Consider the following 21,394-nt stretch of genomic DNA (forward strand, 5'->3'; position numbering starts at 1 on the left):
TTGCCGTCTATAAATGTAACTTTGGTGCTTCTTAAAAACATAACTCTTCTTATAAAACATTCAACGGGACTTATTGTTGCCGTCTATAAATGTAACTTTGGTGCTTCTTAAAAACATAACTCTTCTTATAAAACGTTCAACGGGACTTATTGCTGTCGTCCAAAAGGTATATCGTGACCAGAGAAGGTTTGCTTGGTCCTATGACAGTTAGGAGAAATAGTCCGTTATGGTTGACTGCCTCCTTGCCAATAGAGACTTCAGTCGCATATCTACTAAGACATCATTGACCTTGGTAATTGCCTGGACTAGCGGCTCGTTTCCTTGCCAGTCAGAAAATGCCGCTAGCTTCCCAACAAGTTCCAGCGCCTGTTCCGCAGATGTAATTTCCGGAAGTTGCAGGGGCTGGTCATATTCCTCATCATCGTCGATTATCTCATACACCTGCTCTTCGTTGATAGACGCAGCGATTATTTCTTGTCGTACGGTATCTCTCCAGTTTGGAAGTGTGGTATCCACTGGTGGCTCAAAGGCCTCAGCTTCGTCATCGAACGCTGACATGTCTAGTCCTGGAGAAATATGGCTTAGCAATTCAGGAATATCCATCAATTCTTCTCCCTCGAACGGGTCGTCATCTTCTTCAGCATTGAGATTTTCAACAGGATACATCCCAACTTTCTTGAAGCATTTGGAGACGACTGCAGCTGAAACTTCTTCCCAGGCGCTGACCACCCATCGTACAGCCATCAGCAAGTTAACGGACTTGACAATCTCACTCGCGGTTTTCTCTCCATCCATTTGGCCAGCAACATATCGCAATAGCTTCCGCGTGTAGTACGTTTTCCAAGTTTTGATGATTCCTGCGTCAAGAGGCTGTGTGCGTGACGTGGTGTTTTTCGGCAGGAACTCAATTCGGATGTTGGAAAACTTGCCTTTTAGGGAGGGAAGATGACAGGGAGCATTGTCGAGAAAGAGTATGATGTTACGATTTTCCCGCTTCATCTTGCTGTTTAACTTGGATATCACATTTTCCATTATCTCAGTTTTCATCCATGCCTTTGCGTTGCTGAAATACTGAGCGCCACACGGGCGCGAAATATCTACAAGGTTTGCAAAACAACGGGGCTTCTTGCTGCTTCCGATAAGAACAACACTATCCTTTCTTCCGTCGGCGCTCACAAAGAAAGCGACAGTGATCCTTTGCTTGGCGTTCTTTCCTCCACGACATCGCTTTCCCTTCTCTGAGAGAGACTTGCTTGGAAGCGCTCTCCAAAATGCCCCAGTTTTATCTTCGTTCCATATATCAGCAGCTGCATATCCCTTGGTGAATTCTTTTACACGTTCACTCCAACTTTCTACCGTGTCTTTGCTAACATCCCCTTCCTCGCCAGCAATATTGAATTGCGCAATGTTGTGCCGTTGCTTCCACTTAGAAAACCAGCCTTCTGTTCCTTTAAAAGTTGTCACGCCGAGTTGTTTGGCAATCAACCTGGCTTCTTCTTTGAGTAAAGGCCCATCCACTGGGATGTTTGCTGCTCTAGCCTTGACATACCAATCCCACAGTATGCGGTTTATCTCTTCATACTTTTCGAAGTTGTTTCGTTTGATCGTGGAGCTGCCATTGGACATCCATTCATCCATAATTTTCTCTTTATCAGCAATGATCTTTGCTATTTGAGTTTTTCCGCAAGCGAACCTCTTCACCAGCTGCCTGATGCTTTGCTTTTCATCTTGTGAGGCAAGGATCACTTGTACTTTCTCACTTAGGGGTAAACACTTGCGGCTCTGACCATCGTTTGTAGCCTGTCTTGCTTTCTTTTTCGCCTTACTCGAGCTGCTTGCTGTTTCCACTTGAGGACTCCCCTGTATTTGATTCACTTGCTGCTTTGGACGATTGACTGGCTTGTCTTCTTTGAATTCTTCATCTCCGATCAGGTTTTCAGCAGCAATTCTCTTGTCGAAACAGGGCAAACACCAGGCAACAGCAATACCTGCCTTCCAACCTGGATTTTCCTCGTCCGCCCACACCGAACAATCTCTTGACTTATTACAAACTGGCCTTTCGCACGTTAAAGAAATATATTTTGTAACGTTCGCGCAGTTACTGCAGCACGACATATTCACAGCAACCTACACGTGTATAAACTCGCCAATGCACTGAATATGGCAGAAAATCACACTGATTGACACGCGAATTACGGGATTATATTGTAATCTGTCAAAATGACACGAAGCAGTGTACTGTATACAGTTAGTATCCATGACTACAAACTACAGTGATAGAGATACTGTATTTCAATCAACACGATAAAGCAAACGAATTTTTATGGTAGAATTGATACTGCACTCGTATTTTTAAATGATTTTAGCTTTCTGTAAGAGTTCTGGAAAAATTTCACACCTCTTACCGACAGTTTAACAGGCTAAAAGTACCGACGTCAAGATTTTAGGAAATTAAAATGAGCTACCCACACTCGTACAAACACTAAATTTACTTTAATTGAAAAAGAACCTGATGACAAGCAACAACAGTAAACACACGCTGTGAAAAGAGCTTTTACTGTACTGTATTCAAAAGTAAGACCTCGCATTACGGACCCCATTTTGCTGTGATCTCTTGACTGTAGCTGTATAAAGCGATGGCAAACAGGATGACAGAATCGTACGTAATGGTTGAGTCCTACATTCGCGGTTATCATGTATACAAAGATGCGGCTGGCTGGGATCCACAACTAAATGAGGAAAGAGCCCTTAAAGGCGAGCCAAAGAACATCAAGGACGTGAATGCGGTTGCTGTAGCAAGGCCTAATTTAGAAGATTGCAGTCTTGAAACAACAGCCAAGGAACACGCTAACACAGTGTCTGGATTCGATGAGATACTTGGTCACATTCCTTTGAGGATGGCTGAATTTGTCACCAAGTTTTTAAAGCGCGGAACAAACAAAGGGAAAGCCATCATAACGGGTAAACCTGTCAACAGAGGAGCTGGGCACGGCATGGAAATTCCTTGTAAATACGTTTTTTATGGTGATGTTGAAACATCTTTACCGTGGCTCAAGTCCAAGCTTGATTATCTGGGATACAGTGTTTGGTACAATCAGTGATTGAAAACAGAAACAAGAAGTAAAGTAGACCATGATGAACGTGGCCATAACTAGCCCCTCCACAGACGTTTATTTTTTTCGTAAGATATTGGCGAGCGCCAGTATCTTACGAAAAAAAAAAACGTCCGTGAACAGGCTAGGCCATAATTAACGTGACACTACAAATGTTTCGTCGGACTCTTGTTAATGTCATACCAACGGACAGCTTGCTTTGCCGCGGACAAATTGAAATTTGTAAAAAGCTATCCCCGCTGTTCTGTTGCTCTGTTAAAGGTCATATTTTTGTTGATTTATTGCAAATTAAAGACAAATTTCATTGCCAAGAGTCAATTACGTACATGGTGTGTCCGCTTACGAGAGAGCGTAAACAAAAGAAAAATCCAATTTTCGTTTTCAAAAGTGTCCGCATCCGCATACGAGAGAGTGTCCGTTTACGGTAATGTGTAAATAGAAAGTTTGACTGGGAGGTAAAAACGGGGATTTAAAAAGCCGTCCGTAAGTAGAGCTGTCCGCTTACGAGAGTGTCCGTTAGCGGAGAGTTGACTGTACTTGTCGCATTTCAAAATACGTCTCTTTGATAGCTGTTTGGACTTTCACCTTCTGACTTAAGCACTTATTTTCCTCTTGTATGCCTTGCATGAGTGCAATCAATCCCTGTTATACAGTTTTTTCTCTTTTTCTTTTGTTGCGAGACAAGCACTGTGTTCTTTTACTTTCTAATGATTGCTTACATTTCCTTTTTTTGAAATTTATTAAGTACAGTATAAATGTGTCTCGTCTCTGATGATCAACTAAATAAGGTACTCAAAAGAGGTACTGGTTAAATGCAACAGGATTGCAACATTACACAGCAACAGAATCTGCATTGACACATATTTATACATGCCACAAGTTCTCACTAACAAGCAATCCAGATGTACTACTTGAGTGAGCCACTGGTTAAAGGCAGCAAATGCCACCATTCTCAGTAACTGTTCACAGCAAAATAAGATCAGACCTTTGGCTTAACCATTTCAAAGAGACTTTGTTTTCAATTTGTATTGCAATGCATGTCCTGTAATACATAAAAACAGAACAAAATAGAATGTTAACGTCCTTTTCTTTTTTGGAGACAAGGGAATTAAGATTTTGAATACGCTGTACGTGAGGGTAAAATGGTTTAACTAGCAGATTGTTTAAGCCTGCTCAAAGTACAATGTACATGCTAAGATTCAGTTATAATGATGACAAAAATGACCGTACCTTATCATTTTCCTCGTCAGATGGGGGGAAGGGGGGGGGGGGGGGGGCTTGGGCCAGGGCCTAATCCTGATCCTGATCGTGATCCTCTTGCACAGCTTCCACAACAATGTTGCCACCAGCTGGGCAGTTTTTCTGAAGCTTTTCAAGTGCTTTGAGAAATTTCATTCGGTGGCCAATTACTGGTATGAGCTGCTTGAAGGCTCTCTCAGTAAGACAAAAGTGCTTCTCCATCAATGCCAATATCTGTTAAGTAATAACATTATTTTACAGTGTAATTGATTACAGACATGTTATATTGTTATTCTTCTAAAATAATAATTTATTGCCTTTCCAGAAAATTGTGCTGAAAGCTGCAGATCATTTCTAATATATCACTAAATCAGCAGTTAAACCGATAATGTAATGCAGTAATGCAGTAATAATAACTTGTTGGAACCATGGAATGGGTTATTCCAGAATCCCCCTCACCACCATCACGGATAGCAAGACTGTTTTACCCCCACCCCCCAGCTCGGATTTCCGAATTCGATGACGCCCCTTCCCGTCTGGTTTTCCTAGGGGGTAACTGTAACGGAAAAGACATAAAATGCATTCCCAGGATCCCCTTTTGATATAATTGTTAAATATTGTGGAATATTCTGATTTTTACAAAACTTTAAGCTTGAATATTGACATTTTAAAATCAGTTACATGCTCAGGTGGCAGCTGTCTTATCTTTCTAATTGTTGTTCATCAGTTTATCGAGCTTGCTCTCCATAAGGATCGGTGCATACGAAAATAAACTAAAAACGTACGAGCTGAGCACTCTATGATCTGAAAGGCGACTTCACTTAATTTCCAATCGAAAAGTAAGTTAATTCCTTGGCTGGTGATGAATTTCCCCCAAAACGCACGTTTATGCAAATGACATAGCTCGATGTTTTGTACGCTTGAGTGGCCGTAAACCAATGATTTACGTTCTGCATAACATCCACAAGAGGAAAACTGGCTCCTGTGTTTTTACTGGCACCGCCATTTGAGTGATTTGAATGTAAAATTTAGATACAATTAATGCGGTCAACGGAACAAGTAAAATAGACAATACTTAGCTCTTCAAGTATCATTGTGTGATTACTTACCGTGAAATTTCGAAGTGTACTCTTCAAAATCGAGCTCAACGAGCCATCTCTTCACGTCCTTAGCTGTCTTTATAGCCATGATTTTCAATTTATAGGAAAAACAATTCAGTAAACACCTCAAAACTGAAATGTCAACAAGCGAGAGGATCCTAATGATGCAGAGCTTGGTATTTGTACGTTATTTTTGCGCGCACATTTTTAAATCAATGATTGGTTTGCTCCGTTCACCCCATGTCACTTACGACCAGAGGGCTGAGTAATGCAAGACTAATCTGGGTTCAAAGGTTCAACGTATGGGGAAACAAAAGCATTGACGTCACCACTCTCCCGCCACGGCACGAAAAATAAACATAGCACAGTAGTAGTACCTTAAGGAGCTCCTGAGTCATGTAAAGTTTATTCAGAGACATGAGCTAAACTTCACGATAACATGTGGCGATTGTGGCCAATCATTTCAGAAATTCAACTCGTTTAAATCTCATATTCAGTGAAAACACAACTGGAATAATCTTATCATAGACCACAAAATGATGAAGACGTCGACACAGAAGAAGACAATGACAATCTCGCAGTAAATTAAAGTAATGATGAGGGCCATGGAGAGGGGGTTGATGATTTTTTTTCCTTCTCTGAGTTCGCTTATACATGTGTATTAAAAAATGTGCAAGAAATTCATTCAAGAACTCAATCACACGTGCAATTAGCAATACGCCACACACACAATGTAGTGAATAAATTTAGAATGTACGTTGTAAAGCCTCTTAATAAGCTTGTTGATTGTCAGAGACTTAGCTTACTTTGATGACATTTTAGCTTTTACAGCTGGTACATGTATATTTACAGTTCCTTAATTTGTTCAAGAACTAAACTACTGAGTTCTTTATAGCCAAAAAAGTGCTTCCTGTTCTGCTATACGTGTTTATAGCATGCAGCATTTTAAAAAATCACAGAGGCAGGAAGGAATATAATCGATAAGGCCAAGTCTTGTTTTATTAATGAATTTGACATGAAATCACTTTTGACAAAATAAGTATTAGCTTCATCCATAAACATGTACTTTTCACATGCTACGGAGGAAAATGTCAAAATTAGGAGATTGAATCAAACATGACAAGCTTAGGCCGACAAAAAAAATTATGCAAATGAGCTTACAGTGATTTGAAATCACCCTTAGCTAATCATTAAGTGTAACTCAAGAACTTGTTTCGCAAGTTTAGGTGTCGCAGATATCAGAGTCTGCTTCTAAAATATACCGGTTCGTTTTTTTACACCTTTAAGCCCTTTAAGTCGTTTTGCAACTCTAAGTGAAATCACAGTTGGCGTGGGTAGCAAGTGTAGAATAGCGAATACAATTTTCCTAAAGAAAAAATATCCGATGTAATAGACTGCCAGCCACTACCGGTGACAATTTCTGGAGCAATGTGGGGAGTAGTGTCTCTTGTAAAGTGCTTGACTTGAAGCCATCAGAGACATCAGTGGTTTTGGATGTGTTATAAATCGGGCTTTTCCGAAGTCGATTATCACAGGATTCCACTGCACTTCATCTCGCTTTTCTAAAACAACGTTATTTGATTTTAGGTCCTTGTGTATAATTTCATGGGTATGTACATGATGAAGCTCTTCACAAATTCCCTTCACAATGCCTAACCAAAGAGGTTTGTCTAGTTTTTTTTTCTTAATGGCTGTCGATAGAGTTAGACTTTGTCCCCTTCTCCATGGAACTGTGTTACCAGCTTTAATTTATCTCCTTTTGTTACTGTGCCAAAAAGGAGTGGAAGGTTTCCATGATCTCCCAAATGGTTGATCATTCTGGCTTCGTGAAGAAGTTCCTGGTTAACGTCATTTACTGACTTTGACTTCATTCTGAACTCTGTCAATGCAACCAATATGCTCCTGTAATGAGCCAGATAACATACACCGAAGAGACCACAGCCTTACGACTTTTCAGTACGCACAATCTCCATAGGGTTGATTTCTTTGACGCCTGACGTTTCATACCGCCTTTTCGGTTTGGTGGGCTTTTTACGTTCACAAGCTTGTGTATTAGCTTCGTTCGCTTTTTGACTACTGATGAGGCCAGCCAGTCTTGGCGCTGCGGTGTTTTTTAGACCTTTCTCTTGGGCCTTTTTGTTCCTCCACCTCCTTCTTGCTTGGTTTCTTACAGTTTTAAGCTTATACTTTTCCTTTACCGTCTTTCGTTTATTTCTTGCCATCTTGCTGGGCCATCCGATAAATCAAAAATATATACAGTGAAAACTATGTACAGTGAAAAATATATACAAGTACCGAGATCACTGGAATATGAATGAAAACTTGCTGAAGATTTCTTCTTCTTAAGTGAGCCTGAGAAAATTGAGAGAAATGAAAAACCTGCATGCTTAAACATATGGTGCTATTGATTGGCCAGAACAAGATCCCAGTGGAATTTTCGCGTGATTATTAAAGGTTGCATTGTTTTCAAAAATTTTGTCGCTAGATCATGGTCATTTACAAAAGGCATTGCGACTTTTGTCCACCTATATTCAATAGAAGAACCGCGCTGCTACAAAGGAAGTGTGCAAAGCATGCAGAAGCAAAATCAATCATGTCGTTACCGTTTCACAATGGTGAAGGAACAATAAACGGTTAACCTACCCCCTAACCCCTATGGCTAGGGGATGTTGTGGTCGGCATCATTTCCGGTGTGCATACCAAAGCTCCAGCAGGGTAATGAGCATTGAGGATAGCGCGCGGCACATACAGTAACCATGAAATGAATGCAAGGGTTATGGGTGGTGTAAATGAGAAGGTAACCTAGCCGCTAAATGGATGCCTTTGACAAGTATATTGTATATTGCTTTTACAACGTATTTCTTTACTTGCTTTCAACAAGGAAGAGGAGGGTAGGGGGGGGGGGTTTAGGATTTGAGATTTTTTGGCGGCCAGAAGTGCTCTCCAACACTAGCCACGGAAAGGTGACTTAAGGATTTTTGTTTCAAAAGTTTTGTTTTGCCTTGCATCATCTTAACTGTCATTCTTCAAAACTATTACTAACAGGGTGATAATTAAACCACTCTTGGAACCTGGACCTGGATACTTACCTGTATAGCATACATGATGTGGTTATCCAAACCCTACCACACTTATATGTTGATCATTACTTTTTCTTCATATGGTGGCTGCTAAAGGAGCCGGCGTGTAAATTGCCTGTGGAGTGCAATGTCAAGAGTTTCACCGCAGGACTTTGCTATCTGCAGTGTGCAATGCAGGGATTTCCACAGTAACTATGTCTTCTTCATGTGCAATATTTGTGCTTGTCTTCGTATCCATTTCTCTCCACACAAGCTTGTTGTAGTGGTACCCTGATGTAAGCTTAAATCTGCTGCATGGTGAATAAACGTTTTAAGAGAGACAGAAAAGTTAGCTGGGCACTTATTAAATAAAGATGGCGTTTTCCCTCCAGATAACAACAGCCCACTAAGGGCTGACTACCCAAGAGAGACAGAACTGACTGCAAAAAGTTAAAAGCATTAAATTCTGCCTTCAGATAACAACAGCCCGATAAGGGCTGACTACCCAAGAGAGATAGAACTGGCTTAAAAGTTAAAGTTAGGAGCATTAATTCTGCCTTCAGATAACAACAGCCCAATAAGGGCTGACTACCTAAGAGAGACAGAATTGTGTAAGGAAGCTTTAGATACAACATGATGCTCCACCTTATCACCCAAAGATATTATACCCGCATATATTCTTGTAGCCGTAGCTCCTCCATTTAAGAATTTGCAGCATCAAATCACTTCTGTGTTCATGCATCTCACAGTATATCCACTTGAAATTGTTCACACTTGATGGTCCATTCACAATTAAATCTTTTGCAGCCATGATGACTCCAACCCCACAGCTTCCCATGCCAATCTTCCTGGAGTCCACAGGTACTTGTGCTGGCATTCCAAATCGCTGAAAACACAAAACACCATCTCAAAACTTTGTTTTAAGGATGGCATTTGCTGGAAACATCTCCATCAGTAGGTCTAACAAATGTTTTATGGTGGATAGTAGTGAAATAGGCACCATTATCTTCAGATCATCATCGAAGTATAGCGCTGAATTCAAAAGATCAATGTGAACTAAGCCCCAATGATTAGGCATGTGGATGGGCACCAAAATCTGTTTCAGAGTGTCACCATCACTTGACGAGAAAATTGTATCCGCTAGTTGCTTCTGAACAGAGTTCTTGTGTCTAGCCTTCATCCAGAGAAATACTTCAGTTGGAAAATAGACTGTGTGGTTCCTTCTACCTACACAAGTTTCATCCAAGATCTTGCTTATGGAAATGTCAATGATGAAGCTATCAAGGTAACGCTCCTCGACAAGATCAGCAAATGAAGTAGGAACAGTCCCTTACCTCTCATGCCTCAGTAATGGATTTGTGGCTGGATGATGCCGAAGGGCATTCTGAATAAGAGCCAGATCTCTGGGACTGCATTTAATGCTCAAAAGCGAGTTTCTTTCAGAAGAAACTTTATGATAAGTTTCTGTTATTCTGCAAAATTGTTTGTAGGACAGACAGAGAAGTTTCAGAGAATTCTCCTCTACCTTCAATCTCAATACCACTTGGATTCTTGCCAGCATTTTGCTCATCACTTAGAAGTTTCCGGGCTTCATCAATATCACTTTCACATGGATGCTCAGATAGCATGAAAGGATCTGAGACTCATAGCCTGTCATAAACTGGGTTCAGTTTAGCAGAAGATCTGCAGGCTACCTGTGGAAGGAGGTAATAAAGAGCTCCAACTTCCGCTCTTGAAGTGGCATAATTGAAAGGTCTTTGTAGAGAGGAGGGCCCTGCTTTTATTTCAGTACCACCATCATCATCCTCTGCAACAACTGTCTTTGGAGAGGGCCTAATTACGGGGGCCGTAGAGTCCTCGAAAAGAGGGCGCTTTGATGCCTTTTGTTGTTTGTGACTGGTATTGGTTTCAGGTGATTTGCATCTGGGATTACAGAGGTTTTAGCCTGATCAACATTTTCTTCTGCATTGTTGCTATCATACATTTTCTCCCATTGATCGTGGCTATATTCAAGAATGCTCACAGCTACACTTTCATCTATTTTAGTGCCATGCTCCTTGTCATACTTAAAGGTTAAGAAGTCATCTCCAAACATTTGGTCAAACAGATCTGCAATCACCAGAATCCACTGCATTTTTTCGTCTGTCCAGGATGCTGTATTAATGGCTTTCCAACCACACCCATGGAAGCTGAATCTTTTCTTGCCTATAATGTAAAAAATATCAATGCTTCTTTAGGCACCCCATTAAGAGTTACTATTTATAATATTAGACACAATATGGTAGAATTTATGGTTCTGAGTATAGCAGTTAACCCAGTTGTTCTTTTGGTTTGATGTTTTAGCTTAACTTAATAACAATTTCCTGTAATTGCCTTGCGAATTGTAAAGTGTCAAGTTAATCCAAGTTGCCTGTACCTTGGAACGGATCTTGTTATTTTCTGATATTTTCAGGTGATAAAATACACTGCGACTTAACTATTAGTAGTGGTACTTACCTAAAGTAATGCTGTCTCTTGCTTCATGGAAAGCATATCTGATGGACATCAACATGGAAGCATACCAGTGAGTGAGGATTTGATCCACTGAAAGGGAAGTAGGCAGTAACATGTTAACTCTCGACTGGATTATCCTTTTCCAGTTACCATGAATTTACGGCAATTGAGTATTGTCTCTGCCCTTGAGGGATATAATGTCAGAGGAACTACACCTACAACATACAGTATAGCCTAAAATAGGTCATTCTCTGGTGACTGTTTATTGTATGCTATATTTATTGAAAATTTAGTATAAGTACATCGTACTATGTGTCTGTACGTCACTTAAAGTATTAATATGGAGGTTGGGCAGAGGGAATATTGATCAAAGCTCATTATGGTAACTGTGAATGACTCAACTGACCAGCTTTATTTCAGTGTCATCTCCTTTTCACACTGGTATAAATTACTTGAAAAATAGACCGCTGATAAGTCGTAAACTGCTCATGTCCTTGAACAGTTCTTAAGGTTGGCCATAATTTATTATTATTGTGCCTTTCTGTAATTTCAAGTATAGAATTCCTCTCAAATTAAACCTTAAAAACCATAAATTGCTTTTGACAGGGAATAATCATCCACCCTCTTCCCTCTAAAACCAAATTACAACGCAAAGTTGTCTCAGGTTCCTTCTGAGTGAAACTAGCTGACTGACAGCAGACATCGAAACTGGCAACTATTGTTAAATTCTAAATAAATAGACCAAATGCAAATGGGTATTCTTTTGTTTATGTGCTAATTAGACTCACTAGCCTCGCTCTCAAGCAACATTTCTTTTGTAGTTTTGTCCATGCAAACAAGGGTAGTGAGTCTAATTACATGTAGTACATATAAACAGATCAAATAATTTTTTTGGCCACCACTTGTGCATTCGGTCTATAAATATTACTTTTTTGTAACAGAACTGTGTTGATGAATGCCATAATCTTAATTTTCCTAAGCTTTAAAATATATAATATTACAATATTAAAAACTTACAAGACTGCCCTGGTTCAGATGTACCATGGTTTGTAGCCCTTGAATACAATTGCCGATGCAGTTTGTTTGTTGCAAGAACATAGCACTGTGGTCTACAACAAGGTGAGCATAATCACCAGTACCCAAGTGTAGACCGAAAAGCTTCTTTAAAAGAAATCCCCACTCTTTACACTAATGAAAAAAGCATAGAAATGTCATGTTAGATATTAAAAATATTAAAGAACTGTAGTACATGTGTATGTTAAGTTTAAATTTTATCCCTGTTTTTTTTTCTGGTCTTTTCAAACTCATTGAATAATAGTTTCTGTCGTGTAAAGTTGGTGGATAATTTTTAGAAATTTATCAAAGAGTGTTTTTTATTTTGCTCACTTGTTTGTAACTTTAAGACTTTGCCAGTTAATCTCTTTGTGGAGAGACTGCAGGAAAAGATATTTCAGTCAATTTCCTTGGAGAGAAAGCCTTTGGAACCCCCTACAACTCAATGTCTTGGCCATGATGTACACATCTGCTTGCTTTATCTACACCATACATTTAGAGATATAGTGATCACATACACATCCAGGAATTCCTTAGTGTGCGAAACCGTGAGTCAGGTGACTTGCTAGGAGATTGTGTTTTAGTGTTTTTGTGTGTGTAACTGTTACAGTGGCTATTAGTGTTGCTCCAGTTTCTGGCCTTAGTGGCCCCTGAGAATACACTTTACTACAATAAACATATATAGAGAAGACATTGTCATCAGCCTCTCAACATATAAACAGTAACATAAGAATGCCTTTTTATCGCATTAAACTTTGTTTTTTGTGTAGAAATGTTACCTTAATGTTTGAAGATCCGTTTAATCCACTATATCTCAGCATACCGCGCAGTCTAACGTGAGGAGATAACTCGATCCTAGTCTAGTTAATCATATATAGAAATCACACGTATATTGTAACATCCTCCCTTTTGGAAGATTGAAATAGATAAAAAAAACGTCAGTGTCATTTCAGTGCGGAATCAAAGGGTCCATAGAACAAATCTATCGGTTGGTGCGTTCAACGCAAGACGATCAATAAGTGATAAACACTAATCATTATGATAAAAGCAACCAAAAATAAATAAAATCATGAGTCTAATCACAGACATAGTCCTTGAGGTATGCTGGGCTCTTCCTGAGTTGCTCTGATCTCCGATACTGTTCCAGGACGGTCGCCACTTCACATTATGGCTCTTGAGGGGCACTACCCTGGTCGGGGGTAAACGCTGTTGTTGCAGTCGCCTTTTCATCTGCGCTGGCTATATCCGGTTCTGGCTCTGCTTTGCTGGGTTCAACTGGTGGTTCAGACGTGGTTCGCAGATGCTGTTGGTTTCTGCGGTAGACTGCTCCATCGTCCGTCTGAACACGCTTAAATGACTTCATTCTAACAACGTGAACTTCAGAGAGGCTGGGTAGGTCCCTTGCTGTCTGGTTGTAATATTTGGCTTAAGCTTGCTGGCATTGTTGCAGCTCTTTCTTTTCACTTTCGAGGTTTAAAGTCCTAGGCAGTAGTAGGTTCTGAGTTGTAGGGAGGAGTGTCTTGGTTCTTCAGCTCATCAAACGTTGTGCTGGGCTAGTTGTCATTCCTTGTGTGGGCGTGTTTCTGTAGTTGAGTAAGGCGAGGTATGGATCAGTTCCAGCCCTGATTGATTTCTTCAGGGTGCGCTTGGCTGTCTTCACCCCAGACTCGGCCTTGCCATTGGCCTCGCTATTTCCAGGGCTACTGGTAAGTTGCTCAAAATCCCATGTTTTTGCAAAATTGGCAAACTCGTCAGAAGTAAACTGCGGCCATTGTCACTGATCACTTGGTCTGGTATGCCATAGCGGGCAAAGTGACTCTTCAGCTTCAGAATGGTGGTGCTGGCTTTGGTGTTTTGCAATCTGTCCACCTCCCAGAAGTTGCTATAGTAGTCTCTTGTGATCAAGTAATCCTTTCCATCGAGGGTAAAGATATCCACGGCAATCTTCTCCCAAAGACAGGACGGGTCTTCGTGGGGTATCAGTGTCTCCTTGGGGTGCGTCATGCTGTTGAGTTCCCTACACGTTTCACATGCAGAGGTTCAGGCCATCCTACGATAATAATCTCTGACAACTCTGGCAGAGACTGGTCTTACCGGGTCTCTGCTCTTATTTCGTCTAGACGCTGGTCAGATATGGGTAGATAGCAGACCATGTTGACTGATTCGAAGTCGTCCACTTCTTTGCCTTTGTAGGGCAGGTAAGCCCGTGACAACATGCCAGCCGCCAAATGCATGTTTTTGCCACGCTCATAGTGCACAGTGAAATCGTATTTCTGTAACCTCATCATCATTAACTGGAGGCGTCGAGGTGCTCGAGCGAGTGGTTTCAGTAGAATTGCTTCTAGTGGTTTGTGGTCACCTTCGATGTGTATGTGTCGACCAAATGTGTACTGGTTGAAGCACTCAAGAGCAAAAACAATCACCAGCATCTCCTTCTCTATTTGTGCGTACCGGGTTTCTGTATCGGTGAGGGCACAACTTGTGTACTCTATGGGCTTGCCGTTCTGAAATATTGCTGCGCCAAGTCACTCTGGCTTGCATCACACTGTATGGTGAGGTCCTGTGAAGGGTTGTAGTAACACAGAACAGGCGCTTCTGTCACTAACCGCTGCACATGTGCGAACGCCTGTTCCTGTTCGGAGGACCAGTTCCATGAAGCGTCCTTCTGAATCAGGCGACAAATCGGTTCCATGACATCAGACAGTTTTGGAAGGAACTTGGCTAGGTAATTGACGAATCCATTGAGGTGCTGAATGAACTCGACGTCTTGTAGCCTAGACATCTTAGTGACTGCCTCTACTTTGGCAGGATCAGGTTTCAGGCCGTTGTTCGTGAGGAGATGTTCCATGAAGCTGACTTCGCTCATCCTCAGCTTCATCTTGTCTGGATTAAGGACAATGCCGCGGTCCTTGCACCTTTAAAGTAGATCTTGGAGACTCCTGTGGTGGTTTGCAGTTGCCTCTTCATCGGTCTCTCCAGTGCCGTAGACGAGGATATCATCCGCGATGCACAGAACACCAGGTAGGCTTTCCAGTGCATGATTCAGATGCTTCTGGAATATCTCGGACGAAGCGGAGAGCCAGAAGGGCAAACGAATCCATCTGTACCTTCCATAGGGGGTTGCGAAGGTCGTGAGGACGCTGGATTCAGGGGCGAGGACACAGTGCAAGTACCCCGACTTGAGGTCAACTGTTGAAAATACTCTTGCTTTTGAGAGTTCTGGAAGTATGTCCCCTAGTACAGGAAGCTAATATCGTTCTCTCTTCAGGGCGGTATTAAGTGGTTTGGGATCGATGCAGATCCTCAGCACTCCAGACTTCTTTACAGCCACAGCAAGACTGCTGACCCATGGAGTGGGCTCACTGATTGGAGCTATGACCTCCAATCGCTGTAGTCGATCCAATTCTTCCTTCAGTTTGTGTTTGAGTGACGTTGGGACACGGTGAGGCGGTGCGACAATGGGCGTGGTGCCCTGTTCGACTTCAGAGTGAACTGTTCCTGGTAGTGGTTCCAACTCTCTTTGAAACACCTCTGGGAAACTTGCTACCAATTCATCAGCCGTCTGCACACTCTTAACCTCTGTTCTCGGTCGTTCAGGTGGTTCTGCGATCTTGAAGTTTTGCTTGTTCACAGTGGTTAGGCCCATCTGTTGAGCTGCCCTTGCTCCTTTGAGTGGAGTCAGTTGTTTGTAAACGACAAGGAATTCCACAGAGAACTTATTCTTGTTCTTCGGATTGTGGAGAATTAATTGACAGGAACCCAGTGGCTTTAGTGTTGTGTCGTTCCACATTTGTAACGTCTTTGTGGTGGGCTCGAACTTCTTATTACTCACAAACTTGACGGGAATGACATTAACCGAGGCGCCACTGTCTACTTGAAATTTCACTTCTTTCTTGTCAACAAACATTTCAGTGTAAATTACTTTTGGCAGAGCTCTGGCCATCGCCAGCTTGTTTTGAAACCCCTGCCTTGCTATATCGTAGACTTGACATAAGCATGCTGTTTATATAGACCATGACTAAAAGCAGATTATTTTTGGAGCATTATTTGTTGCATCCCCAGTATTTGCAAACTCACGAAGTTGTTGGTAATTGCCTCTTCTCAAATATGGTTTTTGATTTAACATGTTGCTTTTTTGAAAAAGAGTCAGGGTGTTCATTAGGCATCAGAGATCAGAAAATTCTCCGTTTACTGCACTGAATTCTCTGGCTTACGTTCAATAGCTTAAAACTATTTTTTACTCAGATGTGGGCTTCTTTCAAATTTTCTCTTCTTAATGAAAACTCTGCAATAGTGATATTGAGATCTGGGGCCCATTTCTCAAAAGGCCCTGTAACTTTTCGGACCTTATGTTTTCCGTGTTTGCATTCAAGATCCAAGTTTCAATACAGTATTAGATTTTGAAAATGATACAATGAAGCTACTGTGCTGCTAATCTACAGGTTTTCATTTTAAAATTTGCCTTCAGGTCTGAAAAGTTTCCTGTCTTTTTGAGACACAGGCCCCAGGCCCTAGCCTGAATTTTCAGATGTTCTCATGAGTAGCCTACTTCCAGTTAAAGAGCATCGTGCCATCCACTGGATAAATTTCTATCCAGTCAGAGTGTGTCACAACATAGAAGTTTTGTTAACAGTTTTCACTACTGATACTGCTATCATGTAGGTTCAATATCTGATCTTCTTTTTGTTTATGCCTTCTAATGCCATGATTGCATGTGTAAATTATTAAAATAAGGTTGGTGATGGAATATTGCTGTTGGTTAAACCCTGTGATCTTCAGATGGTGTGGTCCACTTGTAGCTTTCATCACATGGTTACGTTTTCTTTCATTGGTGTAAACGCCTTCTGACCTTCGAAAATTGCAATATTATTATGACAACTACCTAAACAGTCATGTACCGATATGTATGAACTTTCTCTTCAAACTTGACTTTAAAAATGCAGTATGCTTTAGGTGAATAGAAATTATTATCATAATGATAACACTGGTAACAAGCAATAAAAAGTAAACACTATTTAATTTGTGGTTTGCAGTGGTTGTAACACAATAAACTGCTCATATAACTTAAATATTTAATGGAGATGATTATCATTGAAATTTTTGAAAGGGATAGGAGAGAATGTACTGACCATGCCCTTTCACACAAAGAGGAAAATATTCAACAGCATGAAAAGAAAAAAAAGGGAAACCTGTAACACCCCTCCCCTTGGGTGATATTTCATTGCCCTGAAGATCCAACTCTGCTTCTGCTCCCTTAGACTATATTCTTGCCTCTCTTGGACATCAAATGCATCAAACTCTGATGCAGTGAATTACTGTAAAATTTCTTAATAATTAGCTATCAGTGGCAAAAGAACTCAAGCATAAGACTTCTAAACTAAGTGCATTCTGTTGTCAAAGCAAAGGCCATACTAACGACCATATTTAGTAGCATTTTGTGTCATTCAAGATGAAGATTTAAATAGTTTAGCATATGACAATATTATAAATCATAACCATTATAATTTTCTCAAATTTGATTGGTGCATGAACTACTGTATTTTTCACGTATTATTGTGTAGGGTTGAAATCGGACAGTTGGCTGTAATCAAATACCTGAGATCGGACAGTTACATCAGCCAATCGTGTTAAGTGCACTCAGCTTAATCCACCAATCAATTAATTTATCACAATAACCATAGCAACAACCACTTACCCTTCTAAAATGGACAAATTTGTAGCATTAGACAGTGAAAACGGAATGCAGTAATTTTGTTTTCTCGGAAATTGTAATGGTTATGATTAATTGGTAACAGGACTTCATGTCGTCCAATTATTTGGGCTTTACAAAAATATCTGTTTTAAGGAAAGTAAAGTTTGGCATAAAGTTATTTCAAACAAACTGATTGTCACACAAGGCCTCTTGTCCTCTTTCCTCTCCCTTCCTATTGCGTAATTTGAATAATGATTATTGATGACTTCTACCATGTGAATGCTAGCTGCAAAGGGCCTGTTCCCATAACTAGGGCAAACGCTCTGATAGATTAATACATGGGAATAGAGATAGCACTTAAACGCTGCTCTGACTACTAAATATCACCATAATTTATAATTACATGTGTCTTCTTTCTTCTTCTTCCTCTTCAGCAGTCCATCGCAGGCGGTGACGACTGCTTATGTTAGGTGAGGCAGAATCTCTGATGGACAGCCAGGCCCGCCCGTGAGTGGCAGATCTTGTGCAGCGACTACATGTATGTCCTGATGTTGCAGTGGAATGTCTTTCACGAGCACGCTGGTATTCCAGCTGTCGCTTCTCCTCTATGCTTTTCACTGACTGTTTGACAGTGGCTCTCGAGAATCTTGTCCAAAGCATCTTGCTCCCAGGTTTCAGACTTGACATTGGCATTTTTCATGTGTCACTTCAGCACGTCCTTGAAGCGTAGCTTCTGTCCACCTTGCTTTCTCTTCCCTTCACTGAGCTCGCCATAGAGTACTGCCTTTGGCAGCCTTGAGTCTGGCATTCGCCGCACATGTCCAACCCAGCGAAGTTGTGACGCTGTGATGATAGCTTGGACACTTGGACTGTCTCTGCTCTTCTGAGGACCTCAACATCAGGTACTCGATCTAATAATAATAATGTTATTTCTTATATTGCGCAGTCTATCATGCGATAAAGATATGATTGAATGCGCATTACAAACATTAAAATCTTAAAATAATAAATGGCTAATTCAAATAATGATAATAATAATAATAATAATTTACAATTTTCGGAAAACAATAAAAGTAAAATATGACTTAATAAAAGAACTAATGAAAAGCTAATTTAAAAAGATGTCTTTAGTAGAACTTTAAAAGTATTAATGATTGACATTGTCTAATTTCTAGAGGGAGTCGGTTCCATACTTTGGGCACGGCATTTTCAAACGCCCTATCCCCGAGTGTCTTTTTTGTTGTATAGGTATTGTCCATTAGGAGTATGCCCCGGTATGATCTCTTTGGTTTTTATAAAGTCTAAAAGATATTGTGGTGCGATGCCATAAATACATTTGTGAACTAACATTGCTATGTTAAATTCTATTCTGTAGGTAACCGGAAGCCAGTGCAGGTTGATCAGGGATGGTGTGATATGATCATACCTGGATACAGTACATACCAGCAGAGCTGCCGCGTTCTGCAGGCGTTGCAGCTTACCAAGATGAACAGCGGGCGTACCATATAGTAGACCGTTACAGAAGTCTAATCGTGACATTATAATAGCCTGTACAATGGACTTCCTATTTTCATATGATAAATACTTTTTAATACACCGGATGTTGTGTAGATGGTAATAAATAGCGTATGCTGTTAATATGTGTGGTCATATTCATGTTTGCATCAAAACACCAAGATTTCTAACAGAGTAGACAGCAGAAACCTTTACCTCACCTACTTGCAAGTCATTTATCGTAACCTTATTTGACTGTGCATGTGTAGCTATAATAAGAAACTCGATCTTAGCATCGTTCAGCTGAAGTTTGTCTTGGACCATCCAGGTTCTTATATCCCTGATGCAAGCTTGTAAAGCGTCAACAGCATCCGTCTCAGTAGCAGAAGCATCCGGCTTAAATGAGATATAGAGCTGCGTATCATCAGTGTATGCGTGAACGTGAAAAGCGAGGACCTAGACATGATCCTTGAGGTACCCCTTGAGTCAGATCAAAGTCTCTCAAATAGCTCCCGTTAATCAGGATTCGCTGTTTCCTGTTCGATAAATACAAGTGAAACCATTTAAGAGCGGTACCTGTAATTCCATAGGTCACGTACAGGCGATTTAACAACACTTGGTGGTCAATCGTGTCGAATGCTACACTCAGGTTTAACAATACCAAAAGAATAACTCGTTGATTGTCCATTGCACTAGTATGTCATTCTGTATCTTCAATAGGGCAGTTTCTGTACTGTGACCCAGTCGATAGGCTGACCGGAGGATGGGATGCAAGCCCGACTGAGTAACGTGATCAATTATTTGATCATAAACTGCCCTTTCAACCAATTTAGAGAGGTATTGCAGATAACTCACAGGTCTTAAATTGGATAAGGAAGTCCCTTGCTTGGTCTTCTTCAGTCTTGAATCCACGAGGGCCGTTTTCCAATCAGATGGAAAGTGTCCCAAGGAAAGTGAAGAATTCACGACATTAGTGATGATAGGGACATGCCGACTACTAAATTGGTCGGCATAGGATTGAGTTGACAGCTTTTCTTCGATGATCTACTGACCAGCTTCCTCATATCTTCCACAGAGTACGTATTGAAATGATCACGTTTCCTATGACCTGTAAACACTTTATCCTCAGCCACCACCCCAGGATGACGAGTGCATGCATCAAGCTCTGCCCAAATCTTTGCAATCTTACGGTCAAACAACTGCCTGATCTCTTTGGCTAAGATTGAGTTGTCCGTGTATTCTAGAAAACACAACTCGTTCCTCGGCAGTAGCAATGATTGAGTGGCCCTGAATAGCTTTCCTTGGTCTTCGCTATTGTCGTTCATAAAGTCTGAGTAGAAAGCACGCTTAGCCCATGTACTTATATAAGTAACATGGTTCTTGAGTTTCTTGAATGCCAGCAAATCTTCCTGTGATTGTGTTCTTCTCCATCTCTTTTCTGCTTTCTGGCGTCGCCTTTTTGGTATACCTTTCTGGTGTACCAGGGTACCTTGGGCCTAGCCTGCACTGTTTTGGTTTTTAAAGGTGCATGACGATCAAGAACTTGAGAGAGTGTGGTCGTGTAATCCTCTACAAGTACATCCAAGTCCAGTGGGATTATGGGATCGCTATTACCTCTATCACATAGCCCTGTAAGTACTACATCGTTTGATAGGCTCTCACCGTCCAGGGATTTAGTTTTCCTAAACTTTATTATCGTAGTCTGAAATGAAGGCTTACTGATGGCAACATCACAATGTACAGCTGCATGATGGGAGAAATAATGACAGGCGCGTGGTGGACTGGCGAGAATATCCTCAATCTTTCTTGTTATAACAAGATCCAGGGTGTGACCATGTATGTGCGTTTGGCTCTGTCACATGCTGCTCCAAAGCAAGAGACTCAAGCAGATCTAAAAACTTAAGTGCATCAGTGTCATTAGGAACATCCACATGTATGTTGTAATCACCAACGACAATCAAAGGCTCTTTAGATAGAATAGTGGACTCCATCAGGTGAGAAAACTATTAATGGGAACCCTGTGGTGGTCATCAGAATTATATGGACGGTAGATGATCACAAGCGGTATCTTGCGGGAAGTAGACGTTTGGACCAACAAGTCGTAAAATTCAAGCGACTCTTGGATTCCATCTCGAGTCTTGCTGACACGAA

General features: G+C 40.9%; 2 protein-coding genes and 1 pseudogene across 2 annotated transcripts; all 3 read right to left on the reverse strand.

Annotated features, from left to right (window-relative positions):
* Positions 1–207: 207 nt before the first annotated feature.
* Positions 208–2,115, reverse strand: LOC138020845 (tigger transposable element-derived protein 6-like). The gene has a single exon (XM_068867760.1). It carries the CDS (start codon positions 2,113–2,115, stop codon positions 208–210), a length of 1,908 nt encoding a protein of 635 aa, XP_068723861.1.
* A 2,288-nt stretch (positions 2,116–4,403) lies between these two features.
* On the reverse strand, positions 4,404–7,674 carry LOC138020846 (cyclin-dependent kinase 2-like; annotated as a pseudogene).
* A 6,039-nt stretch (positions 7,675–13,713) lies between these two features.
* Positions 13,714–14,061, reverse strand: LOC138020847 (uncharacterized). The gene has a single exon (XM_068867761.1). It carries the CDS (start codon positions 14,059–14,061, stop codon positions 13,714–13,716), a length of 348 nt encoding a protein of 115 aa, XP_068723862.1.
* Between the last annotated feature and the right edge of the window lie 7,333 nt (positions 14,062–21,394).

This window comes from Montipora capricornis, chromosome 10, assembly GCF_036669925.1.
Source record: "Montipora capricornis isolate CH-2021 chromosome 10, ASM3666992v2, whole genome shotgun sequence".
Classification (NCBI taxonomy): domain Eukaryota; kingdom Metazoa; phylum Cnidaria; class Anthozoa; order Scleractinia; family Acroporidae; genus Montipora; species Montipora capricornis.

Excerpts from the sequence above, each read along its gene's own strand:
- LOC138020847 (XM_068867761.1), bottom strand. The coding sequence starts at position 14,061 with ATGACGCACCCCAAGGAGACACTGATACCCCACGAAGACCCGTCCTGT.
- LOC138020845 (XM_068867760.1), bottom strand. The coding sequence starts at position 2,115 with ATGTCGTGCTGCAGTAACTGCGCGAACGTTACAAAATATATTTCTTTA.